Genomic DNA, 21348 nt, shown 5'->3' with positions numbered 1-21348 from the left:
TAAGATTACATTTTTTCATTCATAAATTGTCCATGCAAATTTGAACCTGATGGTATGTTCTTATATTAGTGTTGATCAATCAATCAATCAATCATTTCATTCAATCAATCATTTATTATTTCGTCATCATAGGTATAAAATCAATCAATCAATCAATCAATCAATATCTTTATTGCTTACTGTTACATAGGAACATAGCTTAGGTACATAAATTGCTATACATATGGATCTATATGTTTATACTTATACTCGTATGGATGTGCAAGGTATAGCGAAAGCAAGCTACCTTCCGTACTAGTTTATACTGTATTACGGCAAGGTATCCTCCTCCCCTTCAGCCCGCGGTCCATGATGTCATAGTTGGACATCCCATGTGTTTGAGTGTATACAGTAAAGAAAGAAGAAATAAATTAAAGGCTTATTGCAAGGTATGACAAGACTATGTTATAACTTAAGTACTATACTTTTATATGCAAAAGGATTTGGATACAAAGTGTATGTGAAGTCAATGTGTGTGTGTGTGTGTGTGTGTGTGTGTGTGTGTGTGCTAATATGTGGTATGTGTATATGTATAAAAGCGCAAAATAGATCCTAAAGGGCGGCAAAAACGTAGCATTAGACAGTACAACAGTGCACAAAAAAAAAAACTTCATTAAATAAATCAATTTGAGGTCTTTGTTGCGGTACATATGCATCCCAACAATCAGGATGATATCTGGAATAGTGATTCTGTGCCTTCATAATTTAATTGCTTGAGATACGCAGTTACAGCAATTTTACAGCCTCTGTTGGTATACTTCTGCAGGTCAATATGTTTTGCTAAACGGTTGTACAGGAAGGGCCCTAAGAAGAATTGGAAGTTATGAGCAAATTTTGTTTTACAAGGTGGTATGCTAAAGACTCGATCCCGTCGTCTTTGTAGAGGTCTTACACCAGAAGTATCCTTGTGTTGTCTGGAAATCAGAGCCACAATGAATAGCTGTCTAACAGTCAGGGCATCAAACTCCTTATAGATGAGACCAGTGGGATAACTTATTTTTTTAGAAGTGGCGACCTTGATTATCGCACGCTGGGCGCGTTCAATTTTTATCAGGTGAGATTTCTTGGCTCCTCCCCAGGCTTCAATACCATATGTTAGTATGGATTGACACAAAGCAAAATAAATACTCTTTACTAGTGGTTCCCCGAGGTGTCTAATATTTTTAAAAATATAGATCAGTTTTATAACGCGTGTTGTAAGTAAGTTGATCTGGGAGATCCAATTGAGATTTTGGTCAATAAGTAGTCCTAGGTACTTAGTAAGTCTTGTAGACTCTAGCTTATAACAACTACAAGAAGATAGGGAGGGATAACCACACGAGTGGGCCTTGATACTGAAAGTATTATCTGGTTGAGTAGAATTCCTGATGCTGAAGGTAATATATTTAGTTTTATCAAGGTTCAGAGAGAGGATGTTCAAGTTAAGCCACTCCATGACTTTAGCTAAGCCCAATTCCGCATTGTTTTTAACCTCGTTCCATGTGGATCCATGAAAGATTAAAACTGTGTCGTCAGCAAAAGTGGTAATGTCCGCATTATGTAGTTGTAGGTGACACAGTCCGTCAATGAATATAAGAAATAGGGTTGGACCGAGCACGCTTCCTTGTGGCACCCCGAAAGATAGAGGCTGCTCGTCGCTCGACAGTCTGTGTTCTTCCGCTGAGGTAACTATTAAATAACTGAAGTGGAATTCCTCTAATACCAAGATGTTCCATTTTATTTACAAGCGATGGAATAAAAACAGTATCAAAGGCTTTTGCTAAGTCTAAGAACACGCCCAGGCATTTATAATTAGAGTCAAGTTTACGAGATATTAAGCTAATGACGTGATTTAAAGCGTCTGACGTGGAGATGTGCTTCCGGAAGCCATACTGATTTTGTGAAATAAACTTATTTGATTCGAGATAATGCAACAGGCGCTTGTTCATAACCTTTTCCAGAATTTTCCCTAGTGTTGGGAGGAGGGAGATTGGACGATAATTATTTATGATGCCCCTGTCACCCGATTTGTAAATAGGAATTATTATCGACTTTTTAAGTGCTTCGGGAAAGACACCAGTTGCCAGAGCCAGGTTGCAGATGTGAGCTATAGGTTTAGATATGGAATCCACACATAGCTTAAGGAATGAAGATGAAATTCCGTCCCATCCTATAGAAATGGTGTTTTTTTAGGGATAGTATAAGGGTTTTTATTTCCGTAGCATCGGTTGGTAGTAGGACAATGGAGTTGACAGGGCTTGCATAATAATTATTGGCAGGTTGATTGTTTTGATGGTGGTTTGACAGAATTTTCTCAGCAAGATTTTGTCCTACGTTACTGAAGTATTCATTAATGAAATTAATTGACTCTTGAGGATTTTGTTTTAATTTCCGAATATCAAAGGGTTGAGATTTTTGTTTATTAATGTGGCATATATCCTTTATTACTTCCCAAGTTTTCTTTAAATTATTTTTATTTTTGTTTATCAAATCCCGTTCATAATTACGCTTTACATTGTTTAGAATACGGTTACACGTGTTACGATATCTTTTGTATGAAACTTGTAGAATTTGATTATGAGGTTGTTTTCTAAGCTTTATGTGCAGTCGGTCTCGAAACCTAATACAACGGAGGAGACCAGGTGTAATCCATGGCTTATGGGTCTTTCTTCTATTGGGCACTACGTGGGAACCAGTATGTTTATCCAAGATAGCTGATATCGAGGATATAAATAAATCAGTTGCTGTATTAGCATCATAGCACTCCATGACTTGGCCCCAATCGACGGTTGATATTTCTTCAGATGCGGTTTTAAACATAGTTTTAGATTGTACCCTATATTTGTTAGTAGCAAAAGCCCCTAAATTGGAAATGGATGTAAATACGCAACAATGATCGGTAACGGTGGTTTCGCAAACAAAGGTTAGTGCAGTGAGTCGAGATTTAATAAGACAATGATCCAGACAGTTGTCAAGGCGCGTTGGGAGGTAGTGACTTGGTATAAGTCCATGAACAGCCGCAGTATTCAAGTAGTCGCAACTTCTGTTATCGTTAGTTTGTGGTTTTATATCAATGTTGAGGTCACCTATGGCTATTATATTTGGATAGTGCTTGATGCTTTGGAGTAGGAGGTCTAGGCTTGTGATAAAGGGGTCAATATTTCTAAAACAAGGTGGTCTGTATACCCCTAAAATCACAAATTTATGTCTAAGTGTAATAAGGAGGCAGTTTGCTTCGTCCAGATCCGGTTCCGTTACTTGTGCGTCGAGTCCTTCTCTTATGTAGGCCACCACACCACTATTCTGATTAAGATATTTTTGCGTAGAATAACTTCGGTAATTAGACATACTTGGTATAACAGAATCTGCAGACAACCAACATTCTGTTAAGATAATAATATCAAATTCAAAATGGAACCTAGATAATAATATTTGTAAGTTATTGAAGTTACAGTTTAGGCTTCTTATATTCTGTGTAATGATAGTAAGATGACCTCGATTTGATTGTCGGTTTAATAAGTGAAAACACTGAGTAGGGTCTTTTAATAGATGTGAGTCACCAATAACAACACTCTTATCGATATCCGCAGATAAAACGTCTAAGGACATATTATTTTCTACTTATAGTGCCGGCAATAAGGCACAAAAGGAACATTATTTTTAATCATCGCGGATATTGTCAGAGTATTGTCACGGGCCGACCAACACAACACTATTATTGTTAGGTATGTTTTGCTTTGCCTTTTTATGTTGATTTGATATAAGGATCTTTGCTTTATATAGTGTTTATTAGTGTGCAGGTGTGTGTGATAGTTTGTGGTGTGTTGTGTGTGTGTCAAAAGGAAGTAATTGTAGTTAGAAAATACATATCCAATATAAATTAAATCGCAAAAATCTATAATTAGTGGAAAGAATAACAAAAGAAACGAAAAATATAGGTATTTTAGGCCAAATGCCACGGTAAGTAATACAGACCCGACAAGTCATAAGGATTCATTAGCTAGTTGATTAGAGTCCGTTATCTCGATGCCTGGCTGGCCCTCTTCTTTGCGGACGTACAAGCGCCCTGCAGATGTCCACGAAGCCTTATATTGGCCTTTTTTCACTGCCATCCTAGCTAGGTATTGTAGCTTTTTGCAATTTGGAGTAAGTCTCTCTCCAATATAGATAGTGCTTTTTGTTGGTAGTCCAATCAAAGACGTATTAAAGCTGTCTGTAATATTTTCCTTATTATAACTGCGCAACGCGCGCAGCAAGGCTATTTTTTGGCTCACACTTGAAAATTCAACTACTATTGGTCTTGGCGCGTTCGGTTTACCCCTGGCCCGATAAATCGAACGCACAAAGTGGGACTCAAAGTCTAGGCTCAAGGCCTGGTGAATTTTTTTGAGATGGTCCGCCGCTTGTTCGTTGCTGTCAGTTGGAATGTTTCGAATTTCCACGGTGGTCTCAAGCAGTTTCCTCTGTAGGTTTTCAACCTGTCCGCTCAAGTTGGAGATAGATGAGCTGGCCGCGGCTTCGTTCACTTCAAGTGCCTCGACTCGTGTTTCTAACTGTGTATATTTTTCAGTCACATTTGTCAGCATAGTTTCGATTTTGTTACTCTGCTGCTTTAAGCTAACTATATTTTCATCCATCTTATTGAAATTAGCCGCCTGCTCTGTTTTGAAGTCCTTGAACATTGCCATAAGCGATGCCATCTGGCTAGAGAGGTTATCATCGGAATGTTTACGTTTTCGGAACAAGGCAGTGTTGTTGGATTCCATAATATTGCCTGTGTTTGTACTCAAATCAGGGTTTGAGCAACTCTCTGCCAGCGGCCTCGTAGGTGTTCCCATACTTTCTGATGATATTTTTATGTGCAGATAGTAGATATTTTGAGGAGATGTATTATTTTATTACGATAATCGGGCGTAGCAGATGTCTAGAACCGTGTAGTACCATGTAGTTAAAACCTCTGAACGTAGCCCCGTAGCACAGGTAGGTAGCACGTAGCCGATACCGCTTCTTCACCCGCGGCGCGGTTTATTCTAGTTTACAAGATAAAATTATGTTATTTTTTTTTTAAGACACGGCGCAATTAAGATGACGTAAGCCGTAGCACGTGTAGTAGATGGGAGGAATCACCGCTAAGTTTGGTAGCGGAGATTGCGTAGCAAATTCGTAGCACTGCTAGATGTTACGTAGACGATAGCATGGTCGCAATAACAGGTAAAACAACGCGAAATGCACTCGTCGCACTTGCACTCACGCACTTTTATGGCCACGAAGAGGTTAGCACATTTGTCCCGCCTTATTTAAGCCAATAGGAATTTCTAATTTTATTTTATTAGCGAAAAAACGAGCGCGGATTTGGGGACACGTTCGCTCATTGCGGAGACCGGAGGGGAGTGAAATACATTTAGTACAGGTGATAGGGTGTTTTTCATGTAGCAACTATGATGTACCTTTCCGGCGTACGACATTTTAAAACATAACTACCCAAATAAATTAATTTACAATTAAAATACATGTTACAAACAGAAAAAAAAGCAAAAAAAAAAAAAAAAATGTCAATAAACCTTACATACTACACCTACAATTACTAATAAGAATGTACAGCCAGTTTAATATTAAATTACATTTAGGAATAATATAACAAATTCGATGTCACTATATTTATATACTACTATCACATAGAAAATCTTGAACATTATAGTAACATTTTTCCAAAAGAAATTTGCGCAACAACCTTTTAAATTTCTTCGAGCCAGTACTTTTGAAGTCAGAAGGCAGTTTATTATATAGCCTTGGGCCCATTGTCACAATACTGTTGAGCATAAGGCTAGTTTGACACGTTTCTAGGTGCACACCAGGGTTTCTAGGACGCAGATTGAAATCTTGTGGTGGCTCTCTCCTTTGGAACAGATCAGGGTTAGAGTTAACAAATACGCAGCACTCATATATGTAGAGAGATGGCAATGTTAATATACTTAACGTTTTAAAAAGAGTCTGGTGACTTTCCACGCGTTGTAATCCGCATATTGCTCTTATACATCACTTTTGCGCTAGGAATAATACATTCTTATATGTTGAGTTGCCCCAAAATATTATACCATATCTTAAGGTGGATGCAACAAAACCATGATAGGCTGTTAGTACAGTACTACGATCGGCTGTCTTCCTTAATCGATATAGAGCATAGGAAAACTTAAATATTTTTTTGCATACTTCTGTGCAGTGTGACTCCCACGACATATTATGATTTATGTGGATTCCTAAAAACTTTTGTGTTAGGGTTTTGTTAATAGTGTGTCCCTCGTATTTAATTCTTATGTCTGGAACTGTTTTCCTTTGAGTAAATTGCATGAATTTCGTTTTCTCCAAATTAATTTTTAAATTATTATCAACAAGCCATTGTATAATATTATAAATAGTTGTGTTAATGTCAAGTTCAAAGTCACAGTCTTGATCATGTTTTATAAATACCGTGCTGTCGTCTGCGAAAAGTATCATTGGATGTTGGGTGCTACTGGTGATGTCATTAATATAAATTAAAAACAACAAGGGCCTTAAAACGCTTCCTTGTGGTACACCATATTCCATTGTCATGCTTTTTGATAGATATCTTTTTTCTTCCCTAGTAATAGTACAGATCTGAGTTAGTGCAGTACGCTGGTCTCGATTACTAAGGTAAGATTTTAAGAGATTTAAGGCGTTACCACGGATGCCAAATCTACTTAATTTTTCAATTAAAAGTTTGTGATCTACATGATCAAAAGCTTTAGACATGTCCATGTATATGGCACATGTCGGATTCCTTTTATCTAAACTACTAATGATTAATTTAACTAATTCATAAATAGCAACGTTAATGGAAGTGTCTTTACGGAATCCTTTCTGTTCCTTGATTAATATGTTATATTTATTTAAAAAGCTATACATAATATTATACATTATTTTTTCAATTATTTTTGAAAACACTGACAATAATGCAATGGGTCTGTAATTTTCTGGACATTCCTTATCACCCTTTTTGTAGACAGGTATAACAATGGCGGATTTTAATTTGTTTGGGTATATACCTGTGTCAAAACATAAGTTTATTATATGGCTCAGGGGCGTTGCAATAGAACAGCCTACATATTTTATGACTTTTGTGCTGATGTCGTCAAGTCCTACACTTTTTGTGTTCTTCAAGGATTTTATTACTTTAAGTACATCATCAGCCGTAGTTGGGGATAAAAATATTGTGTTTGCGTTCCGTTCTATATTTAAGGGGTGGTATTTTGGCTGTTTATTTTCATTAGATTTTTTTATCGCTGTTATAAAATACTCATTAAAAGCCGTCGCTATACTGGTCGGGTCTGTTATAAACATATTATCAACTTTTATTCTATGAATTGGTTCGCGGGGAAGGAAAGTTTTAGACTTATTTATAACCTGCCATGTCGCTCTTGTTTTGTTGTCCGCAGTTTTTATATAATGATCATTTTGTGAGCGTTGGGTAAGTCTAATAACTTTCCGTAGTCTAGCGCTATACATTTTAAATGCTACTTTATTTTTATACTTGGACTCTTTATTACTGTTTTTGCTAGATCTGTATAGCCATAACATTTCTCTCTTTTTTCGACAGCATGTTTTTATTCCCTTACTCATCCATCGCGGTTTCGTTTTAAGGGTTTTCTTTAAAGTCATGTAGGGAAAACATTGCTCATATAGACAATTAAATATGTCGAAAAAATTATTATAAGCTTTATTAGGGTCGGTGGAAATTAATACATCATTAAATGATAAACTTTGTATATGTTTTTCAAATAAATCCATATTGGCTTTACTATAGTCTCTACGTCTAATGCGCCATGAGGATATGTTACATGTCTTCTTTGTAGGGCATTTAAGAATTTGCGCCGCATGGTCTGAGAGACCCATTTCAATGACTTCGCCCATTGAGCCTTTTATATTGTGCGCAAAGTTGTCAAGACATGTTCCACTACTTGGTCTAGTTACTTCTTTAATTTCAAGCGTTAAATTATGACTCATTAAGTGGTTTATGAAATCCCTGCTTTTAGGCGTATTTTCCAATGTATTAATATTAAAATCGCCACAAATGATTATTCGTTTGTTTCTTAAGTCAAGGGCGGATCCACCGTTGTGGGCACGATGGGCATGCCCACAACCCGAATAGGATGCCCTAATGATTCCTCGAGTAAAATTATGCCGATTTTTGTTTCGCAGATGCTATGGCAGAGGAATCTTTGTAAAAATTTCATTACACAGAGTAGTTGGTTGGCATAACATTGATACGCGGATTTACTTTTCGTAAATTGATAGTTTGATAACTGTCACGCTTACCCAAGTCGAAAACAGATCATCGGTTAGAAATTCTCGCCACCACGAGTCCTAATTATTTGTAAAAAAGAAAAAAAAAGATTATTTACTAACAAGGGCAATTACTTTTAGCTCATGAAGTCTTAGAAATCTTCAACATTCACAAATATTAGTACAATATTTAAAATTTAGCTATAAATAAGCTTTTAATTTACAGCTGTAGGAGTTTTTTTAGCGTAGTTAGCGTAGCGTATGTATAAAAAGTGCTCCATAGACTGCAATAAATTGTTTTCGATATATTGCCGATCCCAATGTTGTAAGTACCTACCGCAATTGCTAAATTACTAATTTAACTGTCAGTTAAAGTTTAATTAAATTGTCACTTTATTCGAAAATAACTTTAGTCTAGTCAGCAAGTTGAAAAATTTTGATACTGCTCCTAAAAATACATGTGGTACCTGATTAGATTCGGAATAAATAATGTCTAGAAAAATGTATTCGAAGCGTATATTTATCATTAGCACATAAACAATTGCAAAAGTTAAATTAATATTCATGAAAAAATATGGTATTTCGTTTTTAACCGAATCTCATAAACTATTAACTATGACGACCGGTCTGGCCTAGTGGGTAGTGACCCTGCCTACGAAGCTGATGGTCCCGGGTTCAAATCCTGGTAAGGGCATGTATTCGTGTGATGAGCATGGATATTTGTTCCTGAGTCATGGGTGTTTTCTATGTATTTAAGTATTTATAAATATTTATATATTATATATATCGTTGTCTAAGTACCCTCAACACAAGCCTTATTGAGCTTACTGTGGGACTTAGTCAATTTGTGTAATAAAGTCCTATAATATTTATTTATTTATTTATAATACATTTAAGAAATGAAAATAAAATATTCCTAAAGAAGTGGAAATTTCCAATTAAAAAAATCCCAAGTACTATAACTCTATGCATTGTAGTTTTCATTTACCGCCCTAAGTTAGGGAATCATTAATTTAATAAAAAATCTCGTTCTTACGTCATTATCGTAAATGTAAACAAAAAAAATTTTCAAATAATTTGGTTATCGGTGCTCTTCTTATATACATACTAAGCAATATCACGCTATAAAAAAAAAACAATACTTTGGTTATAATATTGTTTTATATTTAACAATTTTACCCAGATTTTTTATTTTTTGTTATTTTTCACTACTATTCTGAAATTTTACACAAAATATTAATTTTATTAAATTTTTTGTGACGTGATCTTGGTGTATAAATAAGATGGGCTCCACGAAGCGAAATATTTTTACGCCAATTATTATAACATTTTTTAAACTTTACAATGAAGACGAAAGTTCGAAAAAAAAGTGTTAATTAATAATTGTCTATCTTGTTGAAAAATCTACCTTTAAAATAATATTTAATGTTACGCATTATATGTGTTGTGTTGTGTTGTGTACTTACTCGCTTTTTCACACCGCGCGCGCAACCCCAAAAATGAGGCGCGGAGGGCTATTTTTAACGTTAAATTAAAACTATAACGAATAGAGTTTAGAGTACCTAGAGTTGGATTTTTTATTGTAAAATTTTCTCTTCTTTATAGTATTTTTCAAACGGGAAGGGTACGCTGATAGATATCATCTCCAAACAATTTATATCCTAAAAACTTCACATCTCGCAAAATTGTATTGAGATGACATACAATTTTGCGAGAAAGAGAATCTATCCGCATACCCTTCCTTTTTGAAAAATACTATAGGAATCTTTTGTTTTCATTTGTTAAATGTTAATAGTTTATGAGATATTGTCAAAAAACAAAATACCATATTTTTTATAACTTTTGCTATTTTTTGTGCTAATAAACGATTCGAATTCGAATACCTTTTTTCTAGACATTGTTTCAATTCCAATGAGGTATTTTTCAAGTATTTTTATTTCTATTTTTAACCATTTTGAACTTGTCAACTAGACTACTCAAATAAATATTTAAAAAATGGATAAAATATTAAAAAAAAGTTACTCTACTAATACGAGTAGTTCATTAAACGAAAAGATTACTCTGCCAAACGAAATTCATACAATAATTTTATTGATCTGCCAGTGTTCTGCTAATTAACACAAAAGCGAATTGAACGGTATGTGAACCAAGACTAGCAAATGTCGACTAAAAGTTAGATCTACGAATAAATCCCTCTATGAAACGTTGACTTGCGAAACGTTGTCTGAGAATCGGGTATCTGCGAAAAATTGATAAGATAGCCCCCTAATAGCCTTGTGACGTCACACTTTCAGTCTATTGAAATCGGTAGAGAGTCATGATTGTTCATGAACGAGTTCGGACTCCGACTCACACTTGGCCGATTTTCTGGTGGCTGTGCTGTGACCACAACCTTTTTTGAGGGCTGGATCCGCGCCTGTCTTAAGTCACATGCATAGTTAAGAATACATTCAAGTTTTTCGTGAAAAGTATCTAAACAAGTACCAGGAACTCTATATATACAAATTACTAACACATTGTGTTCGCACAGCTCTACGGCACAGCATTCGATCATACATTTTATAGACATTTTTTTATGTTATCTAGTACTTTATATTGCAGGCCAGTTTTCACTAGAATACAAGATCCGCCCCTGGTTTGATCTCTACAGAAACTAGTTGCTAGGTAGAAGTTTGGTATCGTGAAAAACATTTCAGTGTCAGTCGTCATGTTGTGCTCAGTTATACAAAGCACATCAACCTGATCTCGCTTTCCTAATTCATCTAGATTAATTATTAACTCATCACTCTTGTTAATAAGTCCTGAAATATTTTGGTGAAGCAATGTGAGAGTGTTAGTCACGAAAAAAGGTTGACGCTGAGTTGGAAGTAGTATTTTGCGAAACTTTTCGAGTGAGTGTGCTAGTAGTGTTGAGTTGCTCACTCGTGAGGCACCTCATTTGTACCACTCATTTAGTTAAATTGTCGCAGAACTTCACACCGCATAAATGTCATACATCACTCCTCAATTAATTTTACTCATTTACTCGCGCGCATCACACACAGCTCTTACCACTCAAACCATTCAAACACTTCAAATTTGAAAAAAAACTCTCAGCCTTTCAAACTCACTCGCGTTCCTCACAACTCGCAAGAGAGTCGCGAGGCGCTCGGTGCTCGCCGACATTCAAATGAAGAAATGAGTCATTGACGTCATCGCATTCATCGCTCACACTATCAACTGCCCAACTACAAACCTTATTGCAAGGACAAAAGGTCCACCGAGAAATGCGTTGTGTTTGTATCATTCACTCGCCTCACTGTGACATCCCCTCAAAAATCCTTTCAAAATGAAACAATGAATTAGATTTACCGAAAGAGGGAGTGAGACAGACACGCGCCGTGTTTCAATAACACCTCATCGAAAATACGTTAAAAATGAAACACGAAAGAAAACAAGCGTAAGCGTCCGCAAGCTTACATACATATTACGCCATTTTGATCCTAGCATTGCTAAGTTACTTGTCAAAAGCGAAAAATCTAAGTCATCAAAGAACCTACCGAAGAAAGTTTTTTCTCTCTGTCGCACTTGTAATTTCATACGTAAGTGCGACAGCAAAGCAAAACTTCGTGGTTCGCGGTAGGCCTCCATATTTGTTAGCTATTATTGTACTAACGCGCATACCAGTATAACCTGACCTCAAGGTTCATATTGCTGGTGTCATGTATAATCTGAATCAATTAGACTGGACAGTGAAATGGTTACTTGATAAGCGATTGAAATGCCAACCAAGTCTCACTGGGCATTTACGAAGCTAGCTTAGCTTAGAAACAGTTATCGTTTAAGAGACCAAAATATTATTTAAATTATTGAAATATAATATAGTGGCGTACACAAAATATGATATTTTACATTAGTTTATTAATAAAAAAGTAAATATAATTTGTATAGGTGAAATAAACATATACATTTTAACGATTTGAATTTGTAATACTTTTTGTTAACGTGCTTCGTATAGTATTTCGATCATTTATGATTTTGACATATTTATAGTACGAGATACTCGAAAAAGTTGTTCGTAATCTTTAGTTGTGTTTTATAAATAGTGATCAGTGACCATTCTTATAATTATACCAAAATAACAATATATTAACATTGTTTTCGCGATAAAATATACCTGTGGGTCTTTCTTTGTGTCTTTTGCATACAAAAATCAAGTGTATATTACACGCCGGTGGCATTACCGCGCGAACGTTATTGAGGCTTTCGTTTGTTATCATATTACAATGCTATTATTACTGATAAATTATGAGGTGGTAAGTTAGTAATTTCTATATAATAATAATGGTACAAAAATATTGGATTTGTTCTCCTTAGTTTGTTAATTGTTTGTTTGGTAGTTTATGGTTAGTATTTATTTCAATATATGAATGTTAAACTTAAAATTATATCAAGTAGCAAGGATTGATACTGAACAATCTAACAATAAAAATAATAAACTGCTAAATTAGAACAAGTTTCATAAAAGCATCAAATTAAGTTGCAATATGATGTATGTACTTTAACTCCTTAGTTTGATTCTTAAATGTATGTCTTCTGTTGTTAAAGTTCTGTTTTAAACCTCCAGAATTGCACTCCAAGTAAATATTTAAAAGGAAGTTTAGCAATGCCTAAATATGTATTTACATTAAATATGGTTTGCTGCCGTTGGAGTTGATGGAATAGTCGATGCTGCAAAAGTGCTAGTACCTCTCCTCATTTGAAGTAAGACATTGTAACACCTCATTTTAGAGAATGAGGTACTCATACAAACTCATTTTAAATTGATGTCCTACCCATCACTATGTGCTAGTGGGATTATCCTTGCCAATAATAGGGAAATAGTCTGTAATTTTTGTATTAGCTGAGGCACCAGCGTTATTTTGAATACTTGCTCTATTTTTTCTTTCTTGGCTTCGGATGTTGATGGATGTTTAAATGACAGATAACAGTAGGAAAGGAGTAGGAGAAGATAGATAGTTACTGGAGAAGGTCCCCTGCATGACGACGTTGAGCAGCGCCCTGCGGAGTAGCTGCTGGCGCGACTGCCTGGTGAAGGAGGCGCCCACGGCCGCCAGCTTGCAAGGAGTAGAAGATAGATAGTTACTGGAGAAGGTCCCCTGCATGACGACGTTGAGCAGCGCCCCGCGGAGTAGCTGCTGGCGCGACTGCCTGGTGAAGGAGGCGCCCACGGCCGCCAGCTTGCAAGGAGTAGGAGAAGATAGATAGTTACTGGAGAAGGTCCCCTGCATGACGACGTTGAGCAGCGCCCCGCGGAGTAGCTGCTGGCGCGACTGCCTGGTGAAGGAGGCGCCCACGGCCGCCAGCTTGCAAGGAGTAGGAGAAGATAGATAGTTACTGGAGAAGGTCCCCTGCATGACGACGTTGAGCAGCGCCCCGCGGAGTAGCTGCTGGCGCGACTGCCTGGTGAAGGAGGCGCCCACGGCCGCCAGCTTGCAAGGAGTAGGAGAAGATAGATAGTTACTGGAGAAGGTCCCCTGCATGACGACGTTGAGCAGCGCCCCGCGGAGTAGCTGCTGGCGCGACTGCCTGGTGAAGGAGGCGCCCACGGCCGCCAGCTTGCAAGGAGTAGGAGAAGATAGATAGTTACTGGAGAAGGTCCCCTGCATGACGACGTTGAGCAGCGCCCCGCGGAGTAGCTGCTGGCGCGACTGCCTGGTGAAGGAGGCGCCCACGGCCGCCAGCTTGCAAGGAGTAGGAGAAGATAGATAGTTACTGGAGAAGGTCCCCTGCATGACGACGTTGAGCAGCGCCCCGCGGAGTAGCTGCTGGCGCGACTGCTTGGTGAAGGAGGCGCCCACGGCCGCCAGCTTGCAAGGAGTAGGAGAAGATAGATAGTTACTGGAGAAGGTCCCCTGCATGACGACGTTGAGCAGCGCCCCGCGGAGTAGCTGCTGGCGCGACTGCCTGGTGAAGGAGGCGCCCACGGCCGCCAGCTTGCAAGGAGTAGGAGAAGATAGATAGTTACTGGAGAAGGTCCCCTGCATGACGACGTTGAGCAGCGCCCCGCGGAGTAGCTGCTGGCGCGACTGCCTGGTGAAGGAGGCGCCCACGGCCGCCAGCTTGCAAGGAGTGGGAGAAGATAGATAGTTACTGGAGAAGGTCCCCTGCATGACGACGTTGAGCAGCGCCCCGCGGAGTAGCTGCTGGCGCGACTGCCTGGTGAAGGAGGCGCCCACGGCCGCCAGCTTGCAAGGAGTAGGAGAAGATAGATAGTTACTGGAGAAGGTCCCCTGCATGACGACGTTGAGCAGCGCCCCGCGGAGTAGCTGCTGGCGCGACTGCCTGGTGAAGGAGGCGCCCACGGCCGCCAGCTTGCAAGGAGTAGGAGAAGATAGATAGTTACTGGAGAAGGTCCCCTGCATGACGACGTTGAGCAGCGCCCCGCGGAGTAGCTGCTGGCGCGACTGCCTGGTGAAGGAGGCGCCCACGGCCGCCAGCTTGCAAGGAGTGGGAGAAGATAGATAGTTACTGGAGAAGGTCCCCTGCATGACGACGTTGAGCAGCGCCCCGCGGAGTAGCTGCTGGCGCGACTGCCTGGTGAAGGAGGCGCCCACGGCCGCCAGCTTGCAAGGAGTAGGAGAAGATAGATAGTTACTGGAGAAGGTCCCCTGCATGACGACGTTGAGCAGCGCCCCGCGGAGTAGCTGCTGGCGCGACTGCCTGGTGAAGGAGGCGCCCACGGCCGCCAGCTTGCAAGGAGTAGGAGAAGATAGATAGTTACTGGAGAAGGTCCCCTGCATGACGACGTTGAGCAGCGCCCCGCGGAGTAGCTGCTGGCGCGACTGCCTGGTGAAGGAGGCGCCCACGGCCGCCAGCTTGCAAGGAGTGGGAGAAGATAGATAGTTACTGGAGAAGGTCCCCTGCATGACGACGTTGAGCAGCGCCCCGCGGAGTAGCTGCTGGCGCGACTGCCTGGTGAAGGAGGCGCCCACGGCCGCCAGCTTGCAAGGAGTAGGAGAAGATAGATAGTTACTGGAGAAGGTCCCCTGCATGACGACGTTGAGCAGCGCCCCGCGGAGTAGCTGCTGGCGCGACTGCCTGGTGAAGGAGGCGCCCACGGCCGCCAGCTTGCAAGGAGTAGGAGAAGATAGATAGTTACTGGAGAAGGTCCCCTGCATGACGACGTTGAGCAGCGCCCCGCGGAGTAGCTGCTGGCGCGACTGCCTGGTGAAGGAGGCGCCCACGGCCGCCAGCTTGCAAGGAGTGGGAGAAGATAGATAGTTACTGGAGAAGGTCCCCTGCATGACGACGTTGAGCAGCGCCCCGCGGAGTAGCTGCTGGCGCGACTGCCTGGTGAAGGAGGCGCCCACGGCCGCCAGCTTGCAAGGAGTAGGAGAAGATAGATAGTTACTGGAGAAGGTCCCCTGCATGACGACGTTGAGCAGCGCCCCGCGGAGTAGCTGCTGGCGCGACTGCCTGGTGAAGGAGGCGCCCACGGCCGCCAGCTTGCAAGGAGTAGGAGAAGATAGATAGTTACTGGAGAAGGTCCCCTGCATGACGACGTTGAGCAGCGCCCCGCGGAGTAGCTGCTGGCGCGACTGCCTGGTGAAGGAGGCGCCCACGGCCGCCAGCTTGCAAGGAGTAGGAGAAGATAGATAGTTACTGGAGAAGGTCCCCTGCATGACGACGTTGAGCAGCGCCCCGCGGAGTAGCTGCTGGCGCGACTGCCTGGTGAAGGAGGCGCCCACGGCCGCCAGCTTGCGCGCCGCCACGGCCGACTGCAGCGCCGCCGCGCGGAACGTGCCGAAAGCTTGCCTGCAAAGTTTACACAACCATTACATGTTCACCGCCCTACTGACTAAAATATAATTTTTAAGAAAAAAAAAACCGACTTCAATGAGGGAGACCGGTGAAAGAACGATTATTGTTGATATTGGATTTCATACAATGAAATTAAAAAGACAGCGTCCTACGCCTAATTATGTAAAAAAGGAGGTAAAATGTTTTTTTTTTGTCACTGGGTGCAGACACATATCAGATTTGCCCTATGGTTGACTGGTAAGATACCCGCAATAGGGTATTCGACTGTATTTAAGATAAATTATTTCACACCATGCATGAAATAAAGCACCAGATAATTATTAAAAAAACTAAATAGGATAGAAATATAAAAATGTGCCTTGAAAACCTAACTGCTTGACAAACATGCAAAGAGAACAAATTGCCAAACGTGAACTATGCATCTTTGAAGAGTTCCGTTCTGTTCATCATCAGCAGTTCCACTTCATCAAATGTCACTTCTACAAATGTAAATACTTGATTTGTTGATGAAAATACTAAGATAACTATATATATATATGCCTTTAACATTTGAGGAGTTCCCTCGATTCCTCATGGACCCCATCGTCAGAACTCGAACTTGACAAAAATGTGTCTTGAAAATGTAATTTGCTTAACAAACACAGCGAAGACGACAAATCGCCAAACGTGTACTATCCGTCATTGAAGAGTTCCATTCTGATCATCATCAGCAGTTCCACTTCATCAAATGTCACTTCTACAAATATAAATACTTGATTTGTTGATAAAAATACTAAGATCACTATATATATGCCTTTAACATTTGAGGAGTTCCCTCGATTCCTCATGGACCCCATCGTCAGAACTCGAACTTGACAAAAATGTGTCTTGAAAATGTAATTTGCTTAACAAACACAGCGAAGAGGACAAATCGTCAAACGTGTACTATCCGTCGTTGAAGAGTTCCATTCTGATCATCATCAGCAGTTCCACTTCATCAAATGTCACTTCTACAAATGTAAATACTTGATTTGTTGATGAAAATACTAAGATCACTATATGTATGCCTTTTACATTTGAAGAGTTCCCTCAATACCTCATGTATCCCATCATCAGAACTGAGTTTTGACAAAAACGGGACCAATCTGTATATATATAAATTCAAACAAAAAAATAAATTTTCAAAATCGGTTCAGAAATGACGGAGTTATGGAGTAACAAACATAAAAAAAAACATACAACCAAATTGAGAACCTCCTCCTTTTGGAATCTTGAAGTCGGTTAAAGATACTAATATAAATAAACAAATGTTATAACATAAAGACGTTCTTACACAAATAGACTATGCTAAGTCCCCCGGTAAGCTCAAGAAGGCTTGTGTTGTGGGTATTCAGACAACGATATTCCGGTCGAATTATTTCTCAAATGTTTGTGTTGTTTGCTTGGTTAATTTCGAGACAGAGTGACAGTGATTGGCATCCAAATTCACCAAATTTTGCAGCTCCTATATCTGTGGGGCTATCTAAAATTACGCGTCTATTCTAACAAGCTGATGAAATTTAAACAGTATTTATATAGATAAGATTAGATAGTAGTGGTAATGTAGTAGATAAAAAAGTAACAATGCAACACAGATGACGTGCTAGAACTATGATCCTACGGTGTTATAGGATTTAAAAAAACCCACAGATAATATTGGTCCAACTGTTTAAAAACCAAACATAATCTGTCATCTATGGTCAGCTTTGCTAGTTTTATATAATATTTTTTTATTACGCATCATTATTCTTTAAACATCCGCCAATTTCGCCATAGATAATACAAAGTAACATTGATAAAAATACATACTTACCTGCAAACAACATTCTTATTTGGTTTAAAAAAAAAATCTCTCTTTTGAAAATTGTTTCGTTATGTGTGAAATGTATAAAAACAGTATCATATTGTTATATAACTTCTGCAACATTCTATCTGCAGAGATAAACCTAAAAAAACTTACTGCAGGCGCGCCTCATCAGGACATATGCTGGACACTGTAGTCTCGAAATTCTTTAGTTTCCTGTTAAACGCGATGCCGTCCTCGCCCGGCGAGAACTGTTCCAGCTAAAAACGTAAGATAAGATAATCATTTCGTTGGTAAGTATATATTGGTCATATCCTCTTATTAGGTATGGAGTAATTATGTCAGGAGACTTTTAGCTCTTCCAGATTACAGTTTTAAAATGAAATGAATATAATAAATAATAATTGTATAATGAATTGATAAAATTAACATTTGATTATTTGGTGGCGGAAGATTATTCCAGCACTTCGCGGCAGTGTAACGAAAGCTGCCACGGAATGCAGCGATTCTGGGCTATAACCGCGAAAATCGAAGTTCGTCAATTGGGGCATTTTTCTCTGTCACTCTAATTACGTCTTAGTGAGAGTAAAAGAGAAAGATCCCCGCAATTTGTGATTTTCGGTTTTCGTGGTAGGCCCCCTGTGCCTTGGGCATAGTAGTCTGGGAGCGCGATAACGCATAAAGAAAAATATTAAAACATTACAAAAATAAATATCCATGGAAAAAATTAAAGCAAACAAAACAGTAGGGGGTTAGGGTCGGCAACGCGCATGTAACTCCTCTGGAGTTGCAGGCGTACATAGGCTACGGATACTGCTTACCATCAGGCAGGCCGTACGCTTGTTTGCCACCGACGTAGTATTAAAAAAAAAGCATAGTATTATTTTGATTATAAATACATAAACGCGAACAAACCACCTGTCAACGCTTGTTTGCTTTTTAAATTAAGATTTTAATAATTTAAATAAGGCTCCAATACCCTTATACTGAGTTTATTGAAATATAACTATGTACGCAATATCATTTAATACTTGCCTATCGCTTCTCCCACATCTTTCTCTTTCTGTTGATAATAATTAAAGATTAAAACTCACCAATGTCAGAAGTAGAGTGTACTGCTCTTTAATCTGATGCAGCTCCTTCAAACCACGTTATCCCGCTGACATGATACATCCCTCTCTCTTCTTCTCCCTGTCTCCCACATCTTTATCTTTCTGTGTCTAATAATTGAAGGTCAAAACTTACCAATGCCAGAAGCAGAGTGTACTGCTTCTCAATCTACAGCAGCTCTTTCAAAGCCGCCTCATCCTGCTGACATGATACTTCCCTCTCTCTTCCTCTCCCTGTCTCCCACATCTTTCTCTTTCTGTTTATAATATTAGTAAATATCAAATCTCACCAATGTCAGAAGCGGAGTGTACTGCTCCTCAATCAGCAGGAGCTCCTTCAAGGCCGCCTCATCCTCCCCGCTTACATGATACTTCACTTCCTCTCTTTTCCTCTCCTTGTCTTCCACATCTTCCTTCTCTTTTTCCTGTTTAGGTTCTGGCTTGTCTGTGAACATGGAAGCTTTAAATTGTTTCGATTATTTATGGGATGATGAGTGAATGATGTCGGGTGGTTCTCATTTGTTCTATTTTTTATTTAATTTATTAACCTCTTTACCGCCAATGACGGATATATCAGCACCGTAGGTCCAACGTCGAAGACGGATTAATCCGTCACAGACCACATAGCAACATAGACCTACGTGCATATGCCTAAAGTTCAATTTCAGTGACATGGCGTCCGAGTGACAGCTTTTGTTTGACACGGCGTCGAAAAAGTTAAATCAATTTGCGTTTAATAATGGTTGCTTGAGAACAAATGAGAATGATTTAATAATTGATGAAATGAAATGTTGTTATTATTGGAATTTTATTAATTATGCCTAGTTTTCCAAACTTATAACCTCACGGGGTACAAAATTAGACCTACACTAGATTTTGTGAATTAACAACCTCTGGATGTGGAATATGTTGCAGATATCAATCAACATCAATAATATCACATTTATTTTATTTTCCAAAATGGTTATAAAAAACGTAAAAATAAATAAACTCAACATAAAAATACTATAGTTTTGTAGTCAGTTATAATCATATTACCTATCGTATCAGTAATATCAGGATCCGTAACTTCATTTTCGACACCCATTTTTATAATTTAATAAATCACTATTGCCACGCGAATGCAGGGAACAGATACACCACAATGGACGGCCAAATTATGACTACGACTGATCGTACAGGTACATAATGATACAATAGTGAGGGTGGGTATTGTATTTCAACTACGACAGGTAGCTTTACAGGTAGTAAGTGGGTAATAAAGGGTGTCTCAATAAGAGTGCACTTTTCCGTTCCAAATAAAAACACGTATCTTCTGAGTAAGTTGTGATATTTATATTGCATTATAAAGGCTCATTTATAGTTCGTTTTTTTTTTGCATTGGAAAAAAGGTAAACATTGTTGCAACAACACAAAATACCTGTTAATATTTTTATTGAAAAACGCCTTTTATAAATAAGTAACTATTAAGTATGAAAGCAAAAGAATGTAAATGATCGTATATGATATATAATTGTTCCATATATGTCTTAACTTATTTTTCAAGTGTTTTTCAATAAAAAGACACGTCAAGATCGCTTACCTTCTTTCTAATGCAAAAAAAAAACGGACTATATACGATGGGCCAGCGCTGGACCAGCGTGATGGTTATGCCATCGCCACGCCATCCCGCCGCGCCATAAGCCATCCGGCACCAATACTCTCACTACACGCTGGCCCATCTCAGTGGGCCAGTATTATGGCCCATCGTGTAGATGAGCCAAACAAGACATGTTGCGATTATGTATGGAATAAAATATCCCGCAAATGGCCCCCACGTCTCTGATGACAGGCCATTCATTCTTGTTTCTTGTCACATTAATTTTTTGATGACTTTTTGACAAATATGTGGCATTGTCACTGATAACGCGTTGGATCTCGGCTTTGAACTCAGGAATTGTTTCTGGTTTATTTGATTTAACCCCGAAATTTCTCAAAGCCCCAAAGAAAAAATAGCACAGCGTTAAATTGCATGATCTTGTTGGCCAGTTGACATCTGAATTTCGTGACATGATTCGGTCTGAAAATCGTTGCTGCATAAATCGATTGTTTCATGGTCGTTTTCATAATGCTAACACGTTTTTTGTGTAACGCTCTTTTTTTAAATTAATTAGAAAAGTCATAGGTGACAGACGTCAAATTGTTGCCACATACACGAAATTTAAATCATGCACCCTTATTGAGACATCCTATATTATTACAAGGTAAATCGTTAATTGAGTATCGATGAACCTTATAACTTTGCAATAAGGTATA

General features: G+C 39.1%; 1 protein-coding gene across 1 annotated transcript in view; it reads right to left on the bottom strand.

Annotated features, from left to right (window-relative positions):
- The window catches only part of LOC133531839 (uncharacterized), a 29078-nt gene that overhangs the window by 1785 nt on the left and 5945 nt on the right, over positions 1-21348 (bottom strand). The window contains exons 3-5 of the mRNA XM_061870230.1: positions 19344-19498; positions 18101-18204; positions 13445-16116 (exon numbers count right to left, since the gene is read on the bottom strand). Coding sequence (XP_061726214.1) covers positions 13445-16116; positions 18101-18204; positions 19344-19498 — 2931 coding nt within the window. The remainder of the gene's footprint in view (positions 1-13444; positions 16117-18100; positions 18205-19343; positions 19499-21348) is intronic.

The sequence above is a fragment of the Cydia pomonella genome, chromosome 26 (genome assembly GCF_033807575.1).
Source record: "Cydia pomonella isolate Wapato2018A chromosome 26, ilCydPomo1, whole genome shotgun sequence".
In the NCBI taxonomy this organism is placed as follows: domain Eukaryota; kingdom Metazoa; phylum Arthropoda; class Insecta; order Lepidoptera; family Tortricidae; genus Cydia; species Cydia pomonella.
This window is presented reverse-complemented; position numbering and strand designations above follow the sequence as displayed.